Source organism: Leptopilina heterotoma, unplaced genomic scaffold (genome assembly GCF_015476425.1).
Source record: "Leptopilina heterotoma isolate Lh14 unplaced genomic scaffold, ASM1547642v1 Lhet_246, whole genome shotgun sequence".
NCBI lineage: Eukaryota > Metazoa > Arthropoda > Insecta > Hymenoptera > Figitidae > Leptopilina > Leptopilina heterotoma.
Window position 1 is genome coordinate 183526 of NW_025110962.1, and position 21758 is coordinate 205283.

At 25.7% G+C, this 21758-nt stretch overlaps 3 protein-coding genes across 3 annotated transcripts; 1 reads left to right on the forward strand and 2 right to left on the reverse strand.

Annotated features, from left to right (window-relative positions):
- Positions 1-3: 3 nt before the first annotated feature.
- LOC122503157 (transmembrane and ubiquitin-like domain-containing protein 1) lies at positions 4-16995 on the forward strand. Its single transcript, XM_043613603.1, has 4 exons — positions 4-220; positions 3548-3844; positions 4303-4633; positions 15425-16995. Exons 2-4 carry the CDS (start codon positions 3562-3564, stop codon positions 15873-15875), a joined length of 1065 nt encoding a protein of 354 aa, XP_043469538.1. The 5' UTR covers positions 4-220; positions 3548-3561; the 3' UTR covers positions 15876-16995.
- Positions 16996-18842: 1847 nt separating this feature from the next.
- LOC122503164 (tigger transposable element-derived protein 6-like) lies at positions 18843-19864 on the reverse strand. The gene is made up of 3 exons (XM_043613609.1): positions 19265-19864; positions 18983-19003; positions 18843-18896 (listed from the first exon to the last, which is right to left on the reverse strand). The coding sequence occupies exons 1-3, from the start codon at positions 19862-19864 to the stop codon at positions 18843-18845; spliced, it is 675 nt and encodes a 224-aa protein (XP_043469544.1).
- Positions 19865-20142: 278 nt separating this feature from the next.
- Positions 20143-21758, reverse strand: LOC122503161 (tigger transposable element-derived protein 4-like). Its single transcript, XM_043613607.1, has 2 exons — positions 20692-21758; positions 20143-20370 (listed from the first exon to the last, which is right to left on the reverse strand). Exons 1-2 carry the CDS (start codon positions 21374-21376, stop codon positions 20150-20152), a joined length of 906 nt encoding a protein of 301 aa, XP_043469542.1. The 5' UTR covers positions 21377-21758; the 3' UTR covers positions 20143-20149.

Here is a 21758-nt window from a genome sequence, read left to right on the forward strand (position 1 = left end):
AGGCAAGAAGACATTCTACATTTCCTGAAAATTTATCAAAAGACCTTGTTAAAAAAAAATCACGCCACATATTCCAAGTTTATTTCGTGTCGTCTATTCTCCTCGCAATAAAATTAAACATTCGACTAAATGTGGAATTTATAAAGAAACGAGACAATTTTTTTCTACACCACTATCAATATTTTAGTACTTTAAAAAAAAATTTTTTTCCAATCAACTGGTGAGTAGCATTCAAGTTTTTATTTCAACACATAAACATAAAAACAGATCACAATTATTTATTGGGAACATTTTTTTCTTGTTCGTAATTTTTACTATTTTTATTTTTCACTCTCAATTTGTTTTTTGAAACAAACTTGGAGGAATTTTGAAAAATTGTATTTTTGATATTTATGGTATAATATATAATTACTCTCATTACGGAAGTGATATCAGAAAGTGTCATTTGCATTTATAACAAATGTAAACTACGTTCTAGTTATTAACATTATTTGCCATATTTCATATTGAAAATTTTGCGTATTATTTTTTTTGTATTCCACAAGTTATTGGGGGGAAAATAATAATTATTTGTTATTTTCGTAAAATATTTCAATTTCACCTTCATATGTTGATTGGATTTTTTTTTAATTTTATTTTATAATGTATTACATGTTAGCATTACGTGTACTAATAACACGATTATATTAATTGCTTGTAAATGAGAAATTTTTACTTTTACGTTTTTTAATATACCTACAACTTTTTTTAGGACCTAGAAGAAAAATTTTATTTTTCTAACCTTTAAAATTTACAGTTTTATACAAAATCAATATTCGTATCAATGTAGAACAATTTGTTTTTTTATCTCTTTTTTAACACTTTAACATCCCACATAGCACAATAGTATGAGGTAAGGTTATGTTGAGTACTAATCGTAAGGCACATAAGGTTACACAATATTGCTGCGGTAGACCTGAGGTGAACTAAAAACTTCCGCCATGGAGGTAAGGTTACATGTTAGGGTGTGGTGAGTATATATGATAAGGCCATGGTAACCTTACACGTTAAGGTTAAGGTAACCTTACACGTTAAGGTTGATGTAACCTTACACGTTAAGGTTGAGGTAACGTTACATGTTAAGGTTGAGGTAAGGTTACATGTCAAGGTTGAGGTAAGGTAATTATTAAGTTGTAAGGTTGAGGTAAGGTTAAGGTAAGGTTGTGATAAATTTACCAGTTATGGAAAATATTGAAAAAATAATTAATAAATAAATATTCAATTAAAAAGTTAGTTTGTTGCTCCTCTCTATTTTGGAAACCTGACATGAAGCAGAAAATTTTGAAAACAAATTTGGGGGGACTGGGATTTGAACCCGGGATCGACGCGCATAAACCTATCATTCTAACTAACTGAGCTAAGTAGAGAACTGGTAGAAGGAAAATTAATATTGCCTTTAAGGAGTTAATCATCTTCTTGGTTCACCTTAAAGGCAACATTAATTTTCCTTCTGCCAGTTCTCTACTTAGCTCAGTTAGTTAGAATGATAGGTTTATGCGCGTCGATCCCGGGTTCGAATCCCAGTCCCCCCAAATTTGTTTTCAAAATTTTCTGCTTCATGTCAGGTTTCCAAAATAGAGAAGAGCAACAAACTAACTTTTTAATTGAATATTTATTTATTAATTATTTTTTCAATATTTTCTATAACTGGTAAACTTATCACAACCTTACCTTAACCTTACCTCAACCTTACAACTTAATAATTACCTTACCTCAACCTTGACATGTAACCTTACCTCAACCTTAACATGTAACGTTACCTCAACCTTAACGTGTAAGGTTACATCAACCTTAACGTGTAAGGTTACCTTAACCTTAACGTGTAAGGTTACCATGGCCTTATCATATATACTCACCACACCCTAACATGTAACCTTACCTCCATGGCGGAAGTTTTTAGTTCACCTCAGGTCTACCGCAGCAATATTGTGTAACCTTATGTGCCTTACGATTAGTACTCAACATAACCTTACCTCATACTATGGTGCTATGTGGGATTTTTTTTAACTTTTTAACACTTTAAATTAATAATTAATATCTCAAGTTTATTTATTTTCTGTAAAATATTCAATTTTCTACAAAGGGCCTTTTTTGGTACAAATTTAAGGGGATATTTTATACTTTTTTTCATGTTTGACACTTTTTTAAACTTAGTAAAAAAATTTTATAGTTTAGAAAAAAATTAATTTTTTATGTTATTTAGAAAAAAAAGAATAGAATAGAAATTTATTTTATTTTCGAGAAACAAAAGTTAGAAGAATACAAAAAAATTATTGTATACGGCCTTAAAGTGGGATTAAATAACATAGCGTGACGTGCGTGACACTAACCCACAATTGATATGGATCTTAACAATTGAAATGTGCATTTCTCTTTATTTCTCGAATGAAGGAAAAGAGAGTGATTTTTTTCACATTTATCAAGATTTTTGTAAAATTTTCTTTCAAGGGCACCATTGTTTTTGCACCCTATTTTCTCGGTCCTGATAGTAAAGAAGATTCCTGACTTTCCATTTTTTTTCACTATTTTTTTTAAATAGTCAATTTTTTCCTCGGAAAGAAAGAAAAAAAATGAAAAAACTCAAAGCAAACAAGAAATTTATTTATAATTTGAGGAATTCGTAGCTAGAACTCAAAATTTTTGTTATGAATTAGAAAATATTTCTGAATTACCGTACGGGAAGTGCTGCCACCAAGCGTCGATTTTTCTGCTAATATTTATAATTTCTTATTTTTTATTTTCAATTTTTTTAATTTGATTTATTATTTATTATTATTTTTTTTCTTTGATTTTCTATTTTCCATTTTCAATTTTCTATTTTTCTGTTTTCATATTTTTTATTTTTTATTTTTTAAATTTTTTTTAATTTTATTTATTTATTACTTTACTTATTATTTTTTTAAAAAAATATTTTGGATTACATTAGCTAATATAGTATTTTTCGTATTTCTTTTTTTCCCTATTAAGATAAAAAAACCGGTTTAAAAAAATTGTCCATTAATTTAAAAACATTCAGGTCGGTTTTATTTTTTTTCTACAAACTTCTAAAGGTCAAGTATATCGTTCTATCAAGGAAAACGAGATTTTTGAAGAGACAGAGGAGAAAAAAATGTTGATTCATTTTCCAAGGAGATAGAAGGGAAAAAATGTGTTAAATTTTAACTATTAATTTTGTATTTCAACACATTCATTATTATTATAATTATAATGGAAAATTTCTTCATTCTATTTTATCAAATTTTATTTTTTAAAATATCTAACATATTTTTCTGTTTTTTCCCTCTTTTTTGTGTTAATTGTTAAATGAATCAATTAAAAAAATAATTCAGCGAAAATTTTATAATTAAAAATACAATACAATATGCAAAGAAAATACAAAAAAATTAAAAATTAAAAAATTAAATAAAAGAAGAAATAAAAATAATAAAAAATAATAAACAATAAAAAAAAGAAAAATAAAAAAAATAAAATAAAAAAAAATAATAAAGAAAAGGTGAAAATTTTTCAGTAACAACAAAAGAGATGACGTTAATTGAAGGCGTGGGCGAAGAAGTAACCGATTTCTTCATAATTGTTGGTGTTTTATTAATTGGTTGGCTCGCATGGTGCTCGACAAATATCAGTGATCAACCATTAATACGAACGGTACTTATATTACAACATCGAACACGTACACGAATCGCCGAATTATCAGCCAATAATAATGTAAATTCATCGAGTCAAACGGCAAATTTAGATACATCGGAAGATGAAAATAGAATAAGTGATTCAACAAATGTCAACGATCAAGAAACATCTGTCGAAAGTGAGAGAATAATTTTTTTTATTGTTAAACTAATGCTTAATTAATATTTACTAATTTTTTATTATATATCATTAGTTAACATTTAATAATTTAACGAAACTAAAAAATTTATTTCAATTTAAATTATCTTCAGTACAAATTACAGTAAAGTTTGTGGAAAAATGATTGAATGTGAGAATCTGGTTAATTCAGATATTAACTGTCTTACATTTTCTTTAAAAAGTCCACTTGAAAGAAAATAATTTAAGTAAAAAAAAAAGTAAATAATTTAAGTTAGTTTCAATTATTAAATACAGATTTCATTGAAATTTGTGGAAAATTGAATGAATGTGAGAAACTGGTAAAGAAAATTTGTGAAAAATTGTAAATTTTGTAAATTGTAAATTGTAAATTGTAATTTATAAAGAAGCATAAAGAATAAATAAAATTTTTATTTGATGACAATTTTTTTTTTGCAGATGCGACGGAAGTGCCATCGGAAACGAATGCGAGTACAAATTCAGCGGAAACAGCAACTTCGGAGGAAGTTTTAATTGAAGCTATGGATTCGTTTAATAATGATGATGCAAGATTAATTCAAAGACAGGCGAAATTAAGTAGTTCGGATTCAACTGATTCACAAACAACAGTGAATGAAACAACACAGGAATTAATTGATGATGAAAATATTGCTGAGGATTTGTCAACATTAAGTGAAGAGACGAAAATAAGTATTAAATTGAAATTTATTAATGATGATCAAAAATTGGTCACGGGAAATCTAAAGGAATTGCTTGGAGATTTTAAAAGGTAAATTTATATTTTAAAAAAGAATAAATTTTTTTTGTAAAGAAAATAAGAAAAGAAAGTACAGATTAAGTAGTACGATTTAATTTCAGTCAGACGAAAACAATATTTTTGCAAATAATTTCTTTGATAGTAACAAAATTACTAGACACACAAAGTAATCAAAATATTTAAACTTTTTTTCAGTAATTAAAGTCTGTTTTAGTCAGACAAATTATTGAAAAGAAATAATTTATAAAGGGTTTATGAAAATTTAGTATTAAAAGTATTAACTTCAGTAGGAAAGGAATATTTTGGTCATAGACAAACTGTTTAATTGAATCTTCATTTTAATTTCAGAATTAAAATTTAATTTCAGTAGTAAAAGACTGAATCAGTCAGACAAATTTTTTAAATGAACAAGTTTTTGAAGGATATAGAAATATGTTGTTTCAGTAGTAAAAGACTGTTTTAGTCAGACAAATTGTTTAAACGAATGATTTAGGAAAAATTAATTTCAGTAGTGAAAGATTGTTTTCGTCAGACAAATTATTTAAAAGAAATATTTTATAAAGGCTTTAGGACAATTTAATTTCAATAGTAAAAGACAGTTTTAGTCAGACAAATTGTTTATTGAATACTGATTTTAATTTTAGAAGTAAAAAAAAGGTTTTAGTAGTGAAAGACTGTATTAATCAGACAAATTAATTAAAAAGTTTTTGTAGGATATGGAAAATTTTTGTTTCAGTAGTAAAAGGCTATTTTAGTTTCCTAAAATGTCTAAAATTGATAGTGATTTAGAAAAATTTAATTTCAGAATTAAAATGTAATTTCAGTGGTAAAATACTGTATCAGTCAGACAAATTTTTTAAATAAAGATTTTGATTGATATAGAAAAATTTTTGTTTCAGTAGTAAATAACTGTTTTAGTAAGACAAATTTCTTAAAAGAAATAATTTCAAGTGCGATTAGAAAAATTTAGTTTCAGTAGTAAAAGACGGTTTTTGTCAGGCAAACTGTTAAATTGAATCTTTATTTTAAATTCATAAGTAAAATGTAGTTTCAGTAGTAAAAGACTGTATCAGCCAGACAAATTGTTTGAAAGAAATAATTAATGAAGAGATTAGAAAAATTTACTTTTAGTAGTGAAAGACTGTTTTAGTCAGACAAATTGTTTAAGAGGAATTAAATTATGAAGTCTTTAAAAATATTTAGTTTCAGTAGTAAATAATTGTTTTAGTCAGACAAATTTCTTAAAAGAAATAATTTATGGTGCGTTTAGAAAAATGTAGTTTCAGTAGTAAAATAATATTTTAGTCAAACGAATTGTTTAACAGAGACTTCTTTTTATTTCCACTAGTAGTTATTTTTAGTTTCAGTAGTAGAAGATTGCCATGGTCAGACATATTTTTTAATTAGATAAAGAGAGTATTCAAAGTAATTGTAATTTTATTTTCAGTGGTAAAAGACTGGCATGGTCAGATATATTTTATAATATAATCTTACCTTGAATTTAAATAAGAAAATTCAGTCGACAATAATTTTCGTTTTAGATAAAATATGTAAAAAATTCTTGTGATTTCAGTTTCAGTGGTAAAAAAAATGCTTTAGTCAGACAAATTCTTTATTAAAATTTTTATATTCTTCTTATTTATGAAAATTATTTATCAAAATCTTTATTTTAGTTTTAGTAGTAATAATACAGTAGCAGTGAGACACTAATATTTGTTTTTGATTCAGAGAATATTCAATATTCTTATAATTTCAGTTTCAGTGATAAAAATCTGTTTTAGTCAGACAAATTACTTAACAGCATCTTTAGTTTAAATTTAGTATTGAAAATCTGTAGTATTAATTAGACAATAGTTCTATGTTTGAATAGAGAAAATATTCAAAATTGTACATATATTTACAGTTTCAGTAGTAAAAGTCCGTCAACAACAGACATATTTTTTACTAGAATCACACTTCAAGATTCAGTGTAAAAATATACTAGACATTAATTTTTAGTTTTAGTAGTAAAATGCTGTCTCAATCAGACAAATTTTTTAATAGAATCTTACTTTTAATTTCAGTAGTAAAAGCCAGTAAAGTGGGACAAAAAAGTTTGGTTTAGCTTTTTTTTTAGTAAAAGATCGTATAAGAAATTAATTGTGAATTTGGATGAAAAAATTATCATTATTTTTGTATGTTTTCAGTATAAAAATTATGCTTCAGTCAGACCGTTATTTTAAAATTTGTATTGATTAGTTTATTAATAATTATAATATTTATTAATTATCAGTAGTAGAAAGTTGTTTAGTCAGACAATTACAATAAAATTTTTCGACTTTTGTTTAATGTTAGCAATAATTAAAATAAATTAATTAAAATCAAGTAGTAAGAATTTTCTTAAGTCAGGCAGAATATGTTATGTCTGATTTTTGTAATTTTGCTTTAAGTAGTAAAAATTAGCATTAATCAGTCTAATTGATTATTATTTTTTAAAAATTTATTATCAGTACATTCAATTACATTTATTTAGCCAGTGTAGTATTATAATTATTTAACACTAATAGTAAATATAATAACAATTTAGTTAGACAATTTAAAATAAATTTTGAACTATCAGTAGGTAAGGTCAGTTTAGTCAGACAATTTTAGCGAATTCTCGGAAGATTCAAATACAGTAGTACTGACAGTCAGACAAAAAGTTTTATTTCCAATTGTTTAGTAATTTTATCAAGTAACACAGTATAAAACGCTTGTAATTTTTGTAACTTAAATTCAAGTAGTATAAATCATTATAAGTCAGACATAACAAAAAAATTTATTTAAAAAAAGATTGCTCTATCTTTCTAGAACCAGAAGTAAAACTGGTAAAATTTTCATTTCAGTAGTAACTGTCTGTACCAGTCAGACTGAAAACTTTAATCATTGTGATAAGCACCAAGTAGTAAAATTCAATAACTAAAGTAAAAGACAAACTACTAATTCTTTCAACGGTTCTATTAGTTCTTTATCAATTAAAACCATTTGTATCAGTAGTACAAACGATTTTTAGTCAGACAAAGCTAGTATTTGTTAAACAAGTTGTAAATCCAGATGTTCATTACATGAACATTTTGCTTCCTCTTTACGATCAGCAAAAAAAATTTGCTTCCTCGTGAAGGAAGCATTAACGATAAATATATTTCATTTTTAAATCATTTTTAATACAATTTAACATTTATAAAATAAAGTTCATTCGTCTTAATAGAAAGAATAAAATTTTCTTATACAGTAATATGAATCTAAATAAACAAAAAAATTTTTAGTTAAAAAGTGAATTTTTCAACTTTAATTGTAATTAATTCTATAATTTTCAATAGAATATATACTTTATATACATCAATCGATTCGTCTTGATGCAAAGAATAAGATTTTTGATTTATTTTTTAATAAATAATAACATTCTATTGTACAACAACATGATTTTTAAGAAAAAATGAATTTTTATTAAAAGTGCAAATTTTTTGTCTATAATTGGTTTTAATTCTATAAATTTAAGTAAAACATATACTTTATATATACCAATCGATCCGTCTTGGTGTAATGAATAAGATTTTAGAAATAAATGAGTAAGATTTTCTTACACAGCAACATAATTTTGCGGAAAGAACTCATTTTTTTGATAAAAATGCGATTTTTTCAGCTTTAATTGTGATTAACTCTATAAATTCTCATACAATTTATACTTGTTATATACCAATCGATTCGTCTTGATGCAAAGAATAAGATTTTATTATATATTAACTTCAATAAACAACTTAAAAAAATTTTTTTGAAAAAAAAAATTTTTTAGAAAAAAGTCAAAAAAAAATTTTTTTTTGAGAATTTTTTAAAGTTTATCAATCCATTTCGAGATATTTTTATGATAAATATACCTGGTAAATTTTAGCCAAATTCGTTAAAACCTCTTCGAGTTATCCTGTTCACAAAAATCGGGATCCACACACACACACACACATACACACACACATACACACACACATACACACACATACATACATCTGGACAATTGTTCAGGGTCTTATATAACATAGTCCCATATAGAAGAAAATTTGTTAAAAGGATTTTTAAAAATTTTGTAAATTAAACGACTACAAAGCTTCCTCACGAGGAAGCAAAAATGAATTAAATTCTTAGAAATTCTAAATTTGGTTAGAATAATTATTATTTTTTGTTTCTGTATGGAAAAAAAATAAATACGTATTTCGTTATTTTAAGATTCGAAGAAAATAACGAAAGTTATTAAATTACTGAAATTGAATGTTTTTCAAAACAGTGTACTTTTCTCCCTCAAAACCAGAAAATAGAAAATAATATAATACATGAAATTTGTTGGAAATTTCATGAATTTTTTAAATATAAAAACAAAAATCTAACTAATCTCAAAAGAATTTAGAATTTCTTAGAATTTATTGAATTTTTAAGGAAAATTATCTTTGTCTGACTAAAAATTGTTTGTTCTACTGATACGATTATTTTTAATTGATAAAGAACTAATAGAATTGCTAAAAATTGTTAATAATAAAAAGAATTAATAGTAGTAGTTTGACTTTAACTTTAGTTATTGACTTTTACTGCTTGGTACTAATCACAAGGATAAGAATTTTCAGTCTGACTAGTACAGACAGTTTCAACTGAAATCACTCCGAGTCGAAGATCGATTTCTTCATATTTTATAATAACTAAAGATGACCAAGTAATAAAATCATTATTTTATAATATAAAAATATTATACTTCTTCAAAATTATTTTCATTATTTCAATTCAATTATTATTTTCAAAAATTTTTAACTACATTTTACTTTATAACTATTATTTTTAATAGTTTTCGAAAAAGTTCTTTGGCAATTTTCAAATCCATTTGTTTACAACATTCAATTTAACGAAATTTCAATTATTCCTAAATTCTTTAATTAAATGCATACCCAATGGGAAATTTACAACTGGCGTAGTACTGCGCCAGCACTAGCAGCACTGGCGGCAAGGCTGAGAGCCAGCACTGGCATGGCACTAGGATGATAACGCCGTCTGGCGCTGCCGAAGTACTGTCTGTCAGTGCTGCCAGACAGCGCTGGCGCAGCACTGGACCAGTGCTGGCTGAGAATATTGCCGCAATAAATGCCGTATTGTTATTAATTAGTCGTAAATTCATAATTATAAATAATTTAACAACAAAATGGTAAATAATATTAATAAATAGTTATTATTCATAAAATATTTCTCTTCTTAAAGAAATTGTATTAAAGATGGAGACTAACAATGGATATAGTAAATGAAGTAGAAAAAAATTGTTTATAACGTTTAAAAATTAAATAATAAACAATTACAGTAAGTGTGCATTAGATTTTCATATTTTAGTACCAAACGATTGGAATCTAGAAATATCGCAAACCTATGAAAATAAACAAAATTGCTGACGAGGGGAATCGAACCTACGACCTACGGACTAACAGACTAACGCTCTAACCACTATGCTAACGACACATGTGTACAGAAAAGTATTAATATCTCAGTATCATTCAGACATACAATTATTGAGTCAAAGATGAAAAAAAATAGAGATACGTTAGAAATAATAAATTGAAGTAAAATAAGTTAAACTAAATTTTTAATAATTAAATTAAATTACTTTATTCATAGTAAGAAGTATAATAGTATTTTAATAGGAACCAAATTATTATTGAGATTAAAGTTTAAATTTTGTTTATAATTTTAATTTGTTTAAATAATTTAATATTTACAAAATTAAACAATTGTGTTAAATTGTTATTATTAAATTTAATAAGAATAAAAAATGAACAACTGAAAAGTAAAATATTAATTTTTTTCAATAAATTTATATTTATAAACATTCATAAACTTTTTTTATAATTTTTTTCAAGTTTATGTCAAAAAAGCAATGTTGGCAAAGAGCGTTGTGATCAATTTTTCTATACTCAGCCAGCACTTGCCGCCGTGGCTTGTCCAAGCTTTGGCGAAACAAGAATTCTGTACTGCGCCAGCACTAATTGTCGAGGCTCGGCTAGACTACGCCGAACAATCGTCTGAGTACTAAGCCAGTGGTGAACATCGGCACTACACTGGCATTTCCCATTGGGATATTAGGAAATAAAAACTTTAAATAATATAAAACAAAATTCAATTAAACTTTTTCAAAAAAATTAATTTCAAAATTCAATTATTTCTAAAAATTCACGCTATATTGCTTTTAATATTCAATTATAATCTAAAATTTTAACTGAAATTCATTTTTATGAAATAAAAATCACTTTTTATTAGAAAAATCTACAAGAATTTAATTATTTAAATGCAAAAGTAAATAATTTACTGAATAATTGAATGTTTCTCAAAATGCAATTCTCATAAAGAATTTTATTAACAAATTTTTAAATAATTGAATTCTTTTGTCGAATTTGATTAAAACTTGCATCAACATAATTACTTTTTTCAAGGAATTCAATTATAATTGTATGAAAAATAATTGAAACGCTGCGATGAGTTTTATTATTAGTAAAAATAATTAAATCCTTACACTCAGAGAAAAAATTTATTTCACTTAACCAAACTGTTTAATTAACCTATTTTATTTGTCACGATAAAACAATTTTGTTGATTTAAATAAAAATTTGGTTTATTTTAATAAATACGTAAAATTTGTTTGGTTATTGGAAAAAAATTTTTTATTTGAAGTTGTTTGTTTCATTTTAACAAAATTTGTGTTTTGAATAGAGAATATTGTTTAGTTAAATAAAATTTGTTCGACACAACACACAAATTTGTTTGATTCAACCAAATCATTTTATTTGAGTGAAACAAAAATATTTGCTTGTCTCAAAAAATACATGTGTGAATTTAAAAATGGCGATCTCACTTGTCTACAATCCGCGTTCGCGTCAAATTTATTACTTAAATCGGTAAATCAAAGAAAAAAAATTATAAGTGTCGGTTAAATAAATACATTGTGTTTATTTTAGACTTACTGTATATTTAATTTGTACCATAGTGAGAAGAATATTTACAAAAAGGTTTTGTGAAGTTTTCAGTTGGTTGTTTCGAATAAACTTTTTTCTGAGTGCACGTATAAAAATCATATAATATGTTTTACGTAATATTTCAAATGTTTTTTTATAATTAAGAAATTTTGTTTATACACTGTAAAAAATTTAGGGAGTTAACGGACTCGGGAGTTGGGAGTTAAATTTTTCGAGTTAAAAATCAACTCCAAAAGAGAGTTAATTTCTAACTCCCTTCATTCAACACCCGCGCGAGTTATTTTTTCCTTGGGGAGTTAGCATTTGGGTGTGAAATTTTAACTCTCTTTATTTAACTCCCCTGGCATTAACTCCCCAATGGGTGCGACTTTTATAGACCCCCCGGGGGAGTTAAAATTTAACTTCCTTTTTTTACAGTGTATGAAGAAATACATATATAATATTTTACTTAATTGTTATTTATTTTCCTCTAATAATGTTTAAGTTTCCTAATTTAATATTTTCTAGTATACATATTATTGGTTAATTTATAATTTATTATGTGTATAATTTTAAAATATCAATAATTATATAATAAATTATAAATTAACCAATAATACACTGTAAAAAAAGGGAGTTAAATTTTAACTCCCCAGGGGATTCTATAAAAGTCGCACCCATTGGAGAGTTAATGCCAGGGGAGTTAAATAAAGAGAGTTAAAATTTAACACCCAAATGCTAACTCCCCATGGAAAAAATAACTCGCGCGGGTGTTGAATGAAGGGAGTTAGAAATTAACTCTCTTTTGGAGTTGATTTTTAACTCGAAAAATTTAACTCCCAACTCCCGAGTCTGTTAACTCCCTAAATTTTTTACAGTGTATGTACTAGAAAATATTAAATTGAGAAATTCAAATATTATTAGAGAAAAATAAATAGCAAAATTAAGTAAACAAAAATATTTATTTAAATGAACCAAATACGTTTATTAAAACTATTTATTTGAATCAAACAAACGTTTGGTTGACTGTATAGCAAAACAATTATTTGGTTGATTCAACCAAAATTTGGTTGTTTCGAACAAATTTTTTTCTGAGTGTAAGAAGAATTTTATTACTCTTGAAAATAATTGAATTTCTGCAATAATTACTAACTTCTCTAAAATTAAATTTTTTCTAGTGTTTTCAACTAAAATTCTTCAATAAATCCATTAATTTTAATAATTTTTAAAAAAGTTCTTTAAGAATTTTCAAATTCATTCCTTTACAATTCAATTTTACATAATTTCAATTATTTGAAAATTCTGCAATAAAATATATATTGAAAAATAAAAACTTGAAATAATTTCAATAAAAATCCTATTAAACTTTTAAAAAGAATTAATTCTACAGAATTGTTTGTCAAAAATGTGAAAAATTAAGAATTTCAATGATTTTAATTTGAAACTTTTTCAAAATTTAATTATTTCTAAAAATCCACGTTATAATGCTTTCAATATTTAATTAAAATTAAAATTTTAACTGAAATTCATTTTTAAAACCATTTTTATTAGAAAATTCTACGAGAATTCAATTATTTGAATACAAAAATTAGTAATTTATTAATTTCATGTTTCTTGAAATTAAATTCTCATAAAAAATGTTATCAACAAATTTTTTAAGTCATTAAATTCTTTGGACGAATTTTAATAAAATTTTTAAGAATAATTACATTTTTCGAGGAATTCGATTAAAATTGCATTAAAAATAATTGAAATTCTGCAATGAGTTTTATTATTTATGAAAATACACTGCAAGCCCGATCAGCGGTCACCCGATCAGTGGTCACTTGTTTACGTCGTTTGTAGATAGGGCGGGCGAGGGGCCATGAGGGAGTCGAAAAGTTGTGGCAGTAGCGTATACATTAAAGACGCTCTGGCCCCTTAAAAAAAAATTCAGTAGTCAAGTAATGGTAACCCATCAAAAAACAGTTCGTACGGTCCTATATGTTTACGCCCGATCAGCGGTCAAGCACCCCCGGAGCTGACCGCTGATCGGGCTTGCAGTGTAATTGAATTTATAAAAGAATTTTATTATTTATAAAAATAATTGAATTTCTGTAAAAATGTTATTATTTATGAAAATAATTGAATTATTGCAAATTAATTGTATAAAAAAATTTGTAAATAATTGAATTCCTGTAAAAATTTTTATTATTTATGAAAATAATTGAATTCATAAAAGAATTTCATTATTTATAAAAATAATTGAATTCCTGTAAAAATGTTATTATTTATGAAAATAATTGAATTATTGCAGATTAATTGTATAAAAAAATTTGTAAATAATTGAATTCCTGTAAAAATTTTTATTATTTATGAAAATAATTGAATGTTTGCGTAGAATTTTATTCTACGCATTTTTATTTTATTTTATTTTATTAACTTTTTTTAACAATGGAATTCTTTTGGAAAATTTTGTTGAAATAGTAGTTATTGAAAATCATTGAATTTTAGAAAACTTTTGAAAATAATTGAAATTTTGACTAGAATTTGATTAAAATTTTGTAAAATAATTGAATATCAGAGAAGAATTTTATTATTTATAGAGAGAATTGAAATTTTGACGAGAATTTTTTTAAAGTTTTGAACACAATTAAATTTAGTAACTATGTTACTAAGTTAGTAACTAATTGTAAGTTAGTAACTAACTTACTAACTTACTATTCTCCCTGGAGAAGCTAAATTCGTTGAAATTTTACAAATCGTTGACTTTTGTGTTTTATTTAAAGTAAAATTTCATTCATTGTTAAAAATAACACCAAAATAGATTATTTTAATCCTTTCTGGTGTTAATTTAATCCTAGAGGGATTAAACTGTTGCAGATTATTTTAATCCATTCTGGTGTTATTTTAACACTTCACGTTTTACTTTGTTACAACAAACCTAATTGTTTCTTTATCAATTAAAAACAATCGTATCAGTAGTACAAACAATTTTTAGTCAGACGAAGTTAGTTTTCGTTTAAAATGGAATAAATTATAAATTATAAAAAATTCTAAATTCAAGATTCAAGATTCAAGATTCTAAATTCTAAATTCTAGGTTCTAAATTCTAAATTCAATGGTTTTTAGTCAGACAATGCTCGTTAGCGTTAACAATGCAAATTGAAAAAAATTATAAAAAATTCTAGTAGTACAAGTTATATTTTGAAAGGGATATGAAAATTCAGACCATAATTGACTTGTACTACTGAAACTAAAATTATACAAATGTGACATTGGCGGTCTGCCTGTAATTGACTGTTACTACTTATTTCTTATATCACGGGGATCATAATTTTTGTCTGACTCTTACAGGCAGTTACTACTAAAATAATAATACAAAAAATGCTTCTCTTTTTCTAGTAGTAATACTGGTATAAATTCTCGTTTCAGTATTTCAGTAGTAACTGTCTGTAATAGTCAGACTAAAATTCCAATCCTTGTAATAAGCACCAAGTAGTAAAAGTCAATAACAATAGTAAAAGTCAGACTACAACTGTTAATTCTTTACAACAAGTCTATTTGTTCTTAAATCAATTAAATCAGTAGTACAAGCGATTTTTAGTCAGACAAAACTAGTTTTTTTTGTTAAAAATGCATTAAATTCTAAGAAATTCTAGATTCTAAATTCTAGATTCCGAATTCTAGATTCTAAATTGTAGGTTCTAAATTCTATGTTCTAAATTCTATGTTCTAGTTTCTAACTTCTAATTATTATTCTTAATTGACTAATTTAATTAATTAATTAATTCCCAATTAAAATTTCTAAAATATTTCAATTTATTTCATTCAGGCGACACTTTCAAGACGAATTGGAATCACAAAAACTCGTACGTCTCGTATTCAATGGACAAGTTCTTCAGCCCGACAGTAAAACATTGGAGCGTTGTGGTCTCTTCAACAATTGTGTCGTTCACTGTCTCGTTCATCAGCCTCGACCAGCTTCAATAACATCATCATCAACATTGGACAATTCATCATCAATTTACTTCAATCCACAAACATTTCAGGACATTCCTGATGCAACGGGTCTCAGTTCATTGCAAGACGAATGGGATCTAAGTAGACTTTTATGCAGCATTTTAACACTCGTACTGGGTCTCGCTTGGTATTCGCATTTTCATTATTCCCAATTATTCACCGTAACAACCACACTCGCTCTATATGCACTAACTGCAGTTTTCACCGTTTCCATATTCGGTCACTTTTTCTCGAATCAAGAAAATGTCCGAGTCGTTGAATAAATTTTGTTCTAATTTTTCTTTTTTTTTTTTTTATTATAAAAGCAATAAATTGTGATTTTTGTCTACTTGTTTTTTTCTTGTCGAAAACAAGTGAAAGAGTGCAAAATATTTTTTCCGCTGGTAGTTTTTTTTTTCTTTTTTTTTTTAAGTGAAAAAAAAATGTTTGCACGAATATTTTTGCTGTTGATATAATATACTGCGAATTTGGTGTAATTAGCGATGATCCTAGTCTTACTTTTTATTGCTAGGAATATAAAATATATCGTTGTTTGTATACTAAAAGTCGATAATACAATAAATTTGTAAAATTCGCGTCTTATTGAAATAATGAAAATTTGTAATGTGCTTAAAAATTATGACTGCTTGTGAAAAAAGATTTTAAATTTTTTCATCTCATGTCATAATTTACATTTTTAGATAGTTTTTCCATTTTTCGCAAAATTATAACCAACTCTAGTATCGGTTATATTTTCAAGATTTCTCAAATATTTATACGAAGAAAAAAATTTCTAAAAATTGAATAATAATATTAAAAAAAAAACAGATTTTCAGTAAATTTAGGTAGGGTTAAATTTTGTTTATTTATTTCCATTACAAAGGATTTGATAATAGAAGAAAAGGAAAAGAGGAGAGTGTATATTAAAAAAAATAATTTGTACAGTGTATATAACTATTACTATTAAATTAATTATATATTCACAATTACTGTAGTGATTAACTAACAAATTATTTTTAATTTTTAGTCAAAAAAAAAAAATTGCGATGGAATTTTTTTCCCTATATGTATACATATCTCTCAATAATTGCGTAGAATAACAATCTTTCATTGTATATTATCATTTTATCGCAATTTTAATTTTATTCTTACTTCTCCATATTTTTTTATTATTAATTTTTACTTTTCTTTCATTCTTGTTTATTTTTTCTCCATTCCACTTATTATTTTATATCAATATTTTCGTTGTTTATACTTTTTAATCATCATTTTTCGTTGTTAAATCTTTTTTTCGTTATTTAAACAATTAAATACTTATGTCTTAAATGTGAAATTATAAAAGAAAGTTTAATCGTCGATGATAAAAAAAGTGGTTGATCAATAAACTACATTATGTCATTATAATTAATTATATGTTAAGTTACTAAACGGAAAAAATTACACCTAAAGCTCAGAGCCAAAAAAAAAGGAAAAATGGTTCTTTATCCAAAGACAGAAATATACATTATTGTCAGTGCCTAAATATTAATTTAAGATTTATTACAATATTTACAATCTGTTAGTGTATTGAATTGAAAACAATATTTTGAAAGTAACACGATTTAATGAAAATTAATTTTTAATATTAATAATATTTATCAAAGGCATGGAATTTTTTTCTATTGTTTATTGTGGAGATAAAAAGAAAAAGGTAATTTTTTTTTAAATATGGTTTTGTTCATCATTAGTTAGAAATATTTCTGCAATAATAGTTTTATTGTGTGGATAGCTTAACGAATTAAAAATACCAGACAAACAATCAAATCAAAAAGTAGTTTCTTCCTGACAAAAGTAATCTTAACAAAAAATATTTGTATATTTTTTTATTTATTTCTTTTTCTATTTTTTTGATTTTTATTTTTCTTTCTAACACTTTCTCTATTTGATTTATTAAAAAAAGTTATTTTTTTCAAGAAACGTTAATTTCTTTTCAACAACAAAGTTGACTTTTTAACTAAAAAATCTAATCTTCTGAATAACTAATAAATTTTTTGTAATTAATCAGTATTTGGAATTTTTTTGTGTTTTATATTTTCGAATCAAAAAAAAAAATTACTATTAAAAATCAAGTGTCAATGAGAAAATTTAAAAGCAAACGATTTTCAATCTCAAAAATTAAAAATTATAATTTTTCTTTTTAAAAAAGTAAAATAGATTTAAATTAAACTAAGTTTTTAATTTGACTGTCTGTCTAAATGTTACTCTATTTTTACACTCGCATCACATATATTGAGAAATGTTTTTATTTCTTTTGAATTTCAAAAGAACTACAATTGTTAAACATAATTTCAAAAATAACTTCAATAAAATTTTCCTAAACTAAGAAGTAATTTATCTATTATTATATATATATCTATAAATGTAAAAATAATTCTCTGTTTCGATTTAATTGTACAGAAACTAAAAGAAAAATACATCATGTGTAATATTCTAACATTGCTGTTGATCATTGTATATTGTAACAATATTATCGTTTTTTTTGTTAATTAACAGTGAAAATTAAATAAATAAGTTTTAACAAATTATATTGTGCTTTCTTTTTTTTAAAAAAAAAACTTTTGTCTCTGGAAAATTCTCTGTTTTAATTGACGGGGAGAAATTTTTCAGTAATGCAAATATTCAATACTCTCTAAATCTGAATATGTGAAAATTCACATATTTGTACGTTATAAGTCGTCTTCTCGATCAATAAGTGCATATACACTTATAATAAGTGAAATTTCACTCAGAATAAGTGAAAAATTCACTTATTTATAAGTGTATATGCACTTATTGATCGAGAGGACGACTTATAACGTACAATAAGTGAAATTTCACATATTCAGATTTAGAGAGTATAGTCAAATGTTTATAAGATTGTAAATATTATTTTTTATTTGTTATTCTATTACGTTTTATTACGTGAATTACATTTTAGAAGAAGTATTTTTTGAATGTTTAGAAATACCCTTTTGGTAATACTTTTTTATTGTAATTTATATTACGTAAAACTCGTTTTAATTTAGCTACTAATTCATAATAGATGTTTCATTACAACTACGTAATTTTATTATAATTAATTAATTTAATTACAAATACGTAATACTATTTTTATTAAGACACTATTACGTAATTTTCATTAGGACCGGAATTACTACTACGTAATAATTTTTCTATTAAAATTTTTACTACGTAATACTTTTTCCTTTAAAACACATCTACGTAATACAGCATTATGATCCAGTTACTACGTAATACTTTTTTGATGCCATTTCTGCAACGTAATCCTGTTTTTTTAATACAGTCAAACCTGGATAAGCGAGAGTTCAAGGGACCGACAACTTTCTCTCGCTTATAGAGGTTTCTCACTTACCCAGTTTTCACTTACAGAGGTCTAAAAGCAAATTTTTCTCACTTACAGAGGTTTATGAAAAAATGTTATTCAAATTAATATTTTATTGTACATAATTATATAATTTATTAGTTATTTTCTTTTAGTTCACATTATCATTATCATTTATTTAAAATGCTTAAAAAAGTCAGTCATTTTCGTTTGTTTTTTTATTCTAATATTGTCAACTTCTTTCTCTAGAGCATAAATTTTATTGAAAACAGACTTATCAACATTTTTAGAAAATTCCAAGAAACGATGAACAGTCTCTAAAGCTTTTAAAGTTTCTTGTTTATTTGGAAAAAGTTCTTCTCTTTTAGTCAAATTTTTGTTTTCTTCATTATCATCTTCATTATCATCATCATCATCATCGTCATCATCATCATTTTTGGCCGTGGTTAAATTGGCTATTATGTCGTTATCCGTGAGTTCTCCTGTAACTGTCACATTGTCATCTACTCTAACAAAATCTTCGAAAGTTGGATTTTCAATGTTATGTTCACAAGGCAAGAGTGTATTCCAATCCTCGATACTAGGGACTTCAACATCATCTTCTTCTGTCTGGTTTCCCACGTCAGTGCAAAATCCAGCTTTTTTAAAGCAATTCTTGATGGTGACGTCGCTTATTGAGTACCATGCTTTGCTAGCGAACTTTATAGCCAGAAGTACGTTTATTTCAGGCTTCATATTTTTTTCTAAACATGTCAAAACATGCTTCACCACTTCTTTGCGATAATGTCTCTTAAAAGCATGAATTACTCCTTGATCTAATGGTTGCAAGTGGCTGGTAGTATTGGCAGGTAAAAAAATAACATTCACATTTGCGAGAGTTGGTAAATCTGTATGTGCAGTGCAATTGTCCATAAAAATAACAATTTTTTTTTTTTTGGTCTTCATATTTTTATCAATTTTCTGTAGCCACCCTTTAAATATTCCTCTTGTCATCCAAGCTTTTGAGTTGCTTTCATAATCTACAGGTAGGGTTTTTACACCTGCAAGTAAAAATTATGTATTGAATTTTAAGATAATAAAAGACTTGACTGGACTTAAAAGTAAAAATTACTCTCATCATTTTTTGACAGGTAAAATAGTTAAAAATAAGGTTTAAGACGAGTTTCAATTTTATCGTTTTAAAAGACTCAGTTTAAGTCAGCAAAAGTGGCTGGTAGTATTGGCAGGTAAAAAAATAACATTCACATTTGCGAGAGTTGGTAAATCTGTATGTGCAGTGCAATTGTCCATAAAAATAACAATTTTTTTTTTTTTGGTCTTCATATTTTTATCAATTTTCTGTAGCCACCCTTTAAATATTCCTCTTGTCATCCAAGCTTTTGAGTTGCTTTCATAATCTACAGGTAGGGTTTTTACACCTGCAAGTAAAAATTATGTATTGAATTTTAAGATAATAAAAGACTTGACTGGACTTAAAAGTAAAAATTACTCTCATCATTTTTTGACAGGTAAAATAGTTAAAAATAAGGTTTAAGACGAGTTTCAATTTTATCGTTTTAAAAGACTCAGTTTAAGTCAGCAAAAGGCTAAAAACTTGCAAAATCTTGCGAACCGTAGTTTTATAACTAAAAGAAATTTCAAACAAAAAAATTTTTATAATTTTAATAAAAAATTAATTTTTTTGTTACTTTTCAATTAAAATAGGAAATATAATACACAAGAACATATAAAAAACAAACCTTTAAAACATCGAGGTCGTTTTGATTTTCCAATGACGAGTAAAGGCAATTTATTTGTACCAGTCATATTTGCACATTGAAGAATAGTAATACGTTCCTTACTTTGTTTTCCTCCGTGGCACTTTTCTCCTTGAAAGGCAAATGTTTTGTTTGGTAAACACTTAAAAAACAAACCAGTCTCGTCTGCATTATAAATGTCCTCTGGGTCATATTCTGTTAAAAGATTCGGTAGATCTTTAGTCCACTGATTGCATACACGTACATCCACAGATTTGCTTTCTCCAGATAATGTCTTAAAAACTATATCATGCCGTCTTTTAAAACCCTCAAACCAGCCGTTACTAGCTGAGAAGTCTTGTATTCCTATTTTTGTCGCAAAATCTCTGGCTTTTTCTTTTAATAACGGGCCATCCATGGGAATATTTTTGTCGCGGATTTCTTTTATCCATTCTAACAGACAATTTTCAACGTCAGAAAATTCAATTTTTCGGTTTCTCTTAATGTTTCCATGTCCTTCAGCACATCGACTCTTTATTGAATCTTTTTCTTTTAAGATTTTATAAAAAGTAGACTCCGGCAAATTAAACTCACTCGCTATTTCTTTTCGTGATTTTCCGCGCTCGAATTCATTTATTATTTTAAGTTTATCACTCAGAGAAATCACGTTAATTTTTCGTTTGGGCATTATTAATTCACAAGAGACTCTCACTGCCAAGTTAACTATTCAAAATTCGTTTATTAACTGAAAAGAAAATTGTTTGCATTGTATACACTGGGTGTATATCTACGGTAATGGCTAATTATCTTTATTTTCATTTTAGAAAAGTAAGCAAATGCTATTAGAGACAAAAACAAAAGACATTTTGATAAAATTTTAGGAATATATACAGACAAGTCTCTCTCGCTTATAGAGGTCCGAGAGCGACTTCTCTCACTTATAGAGGTCCGGACGAGCAATGACTCTCGCTTACAGAATCTCACTTATAGAGGTTTTTACATGTAAAAATGAAGGGACCGAGAAATTTCTCTCGCTTATAGAGGTTTCTCGCTTATCCAGTTCTCGCTTA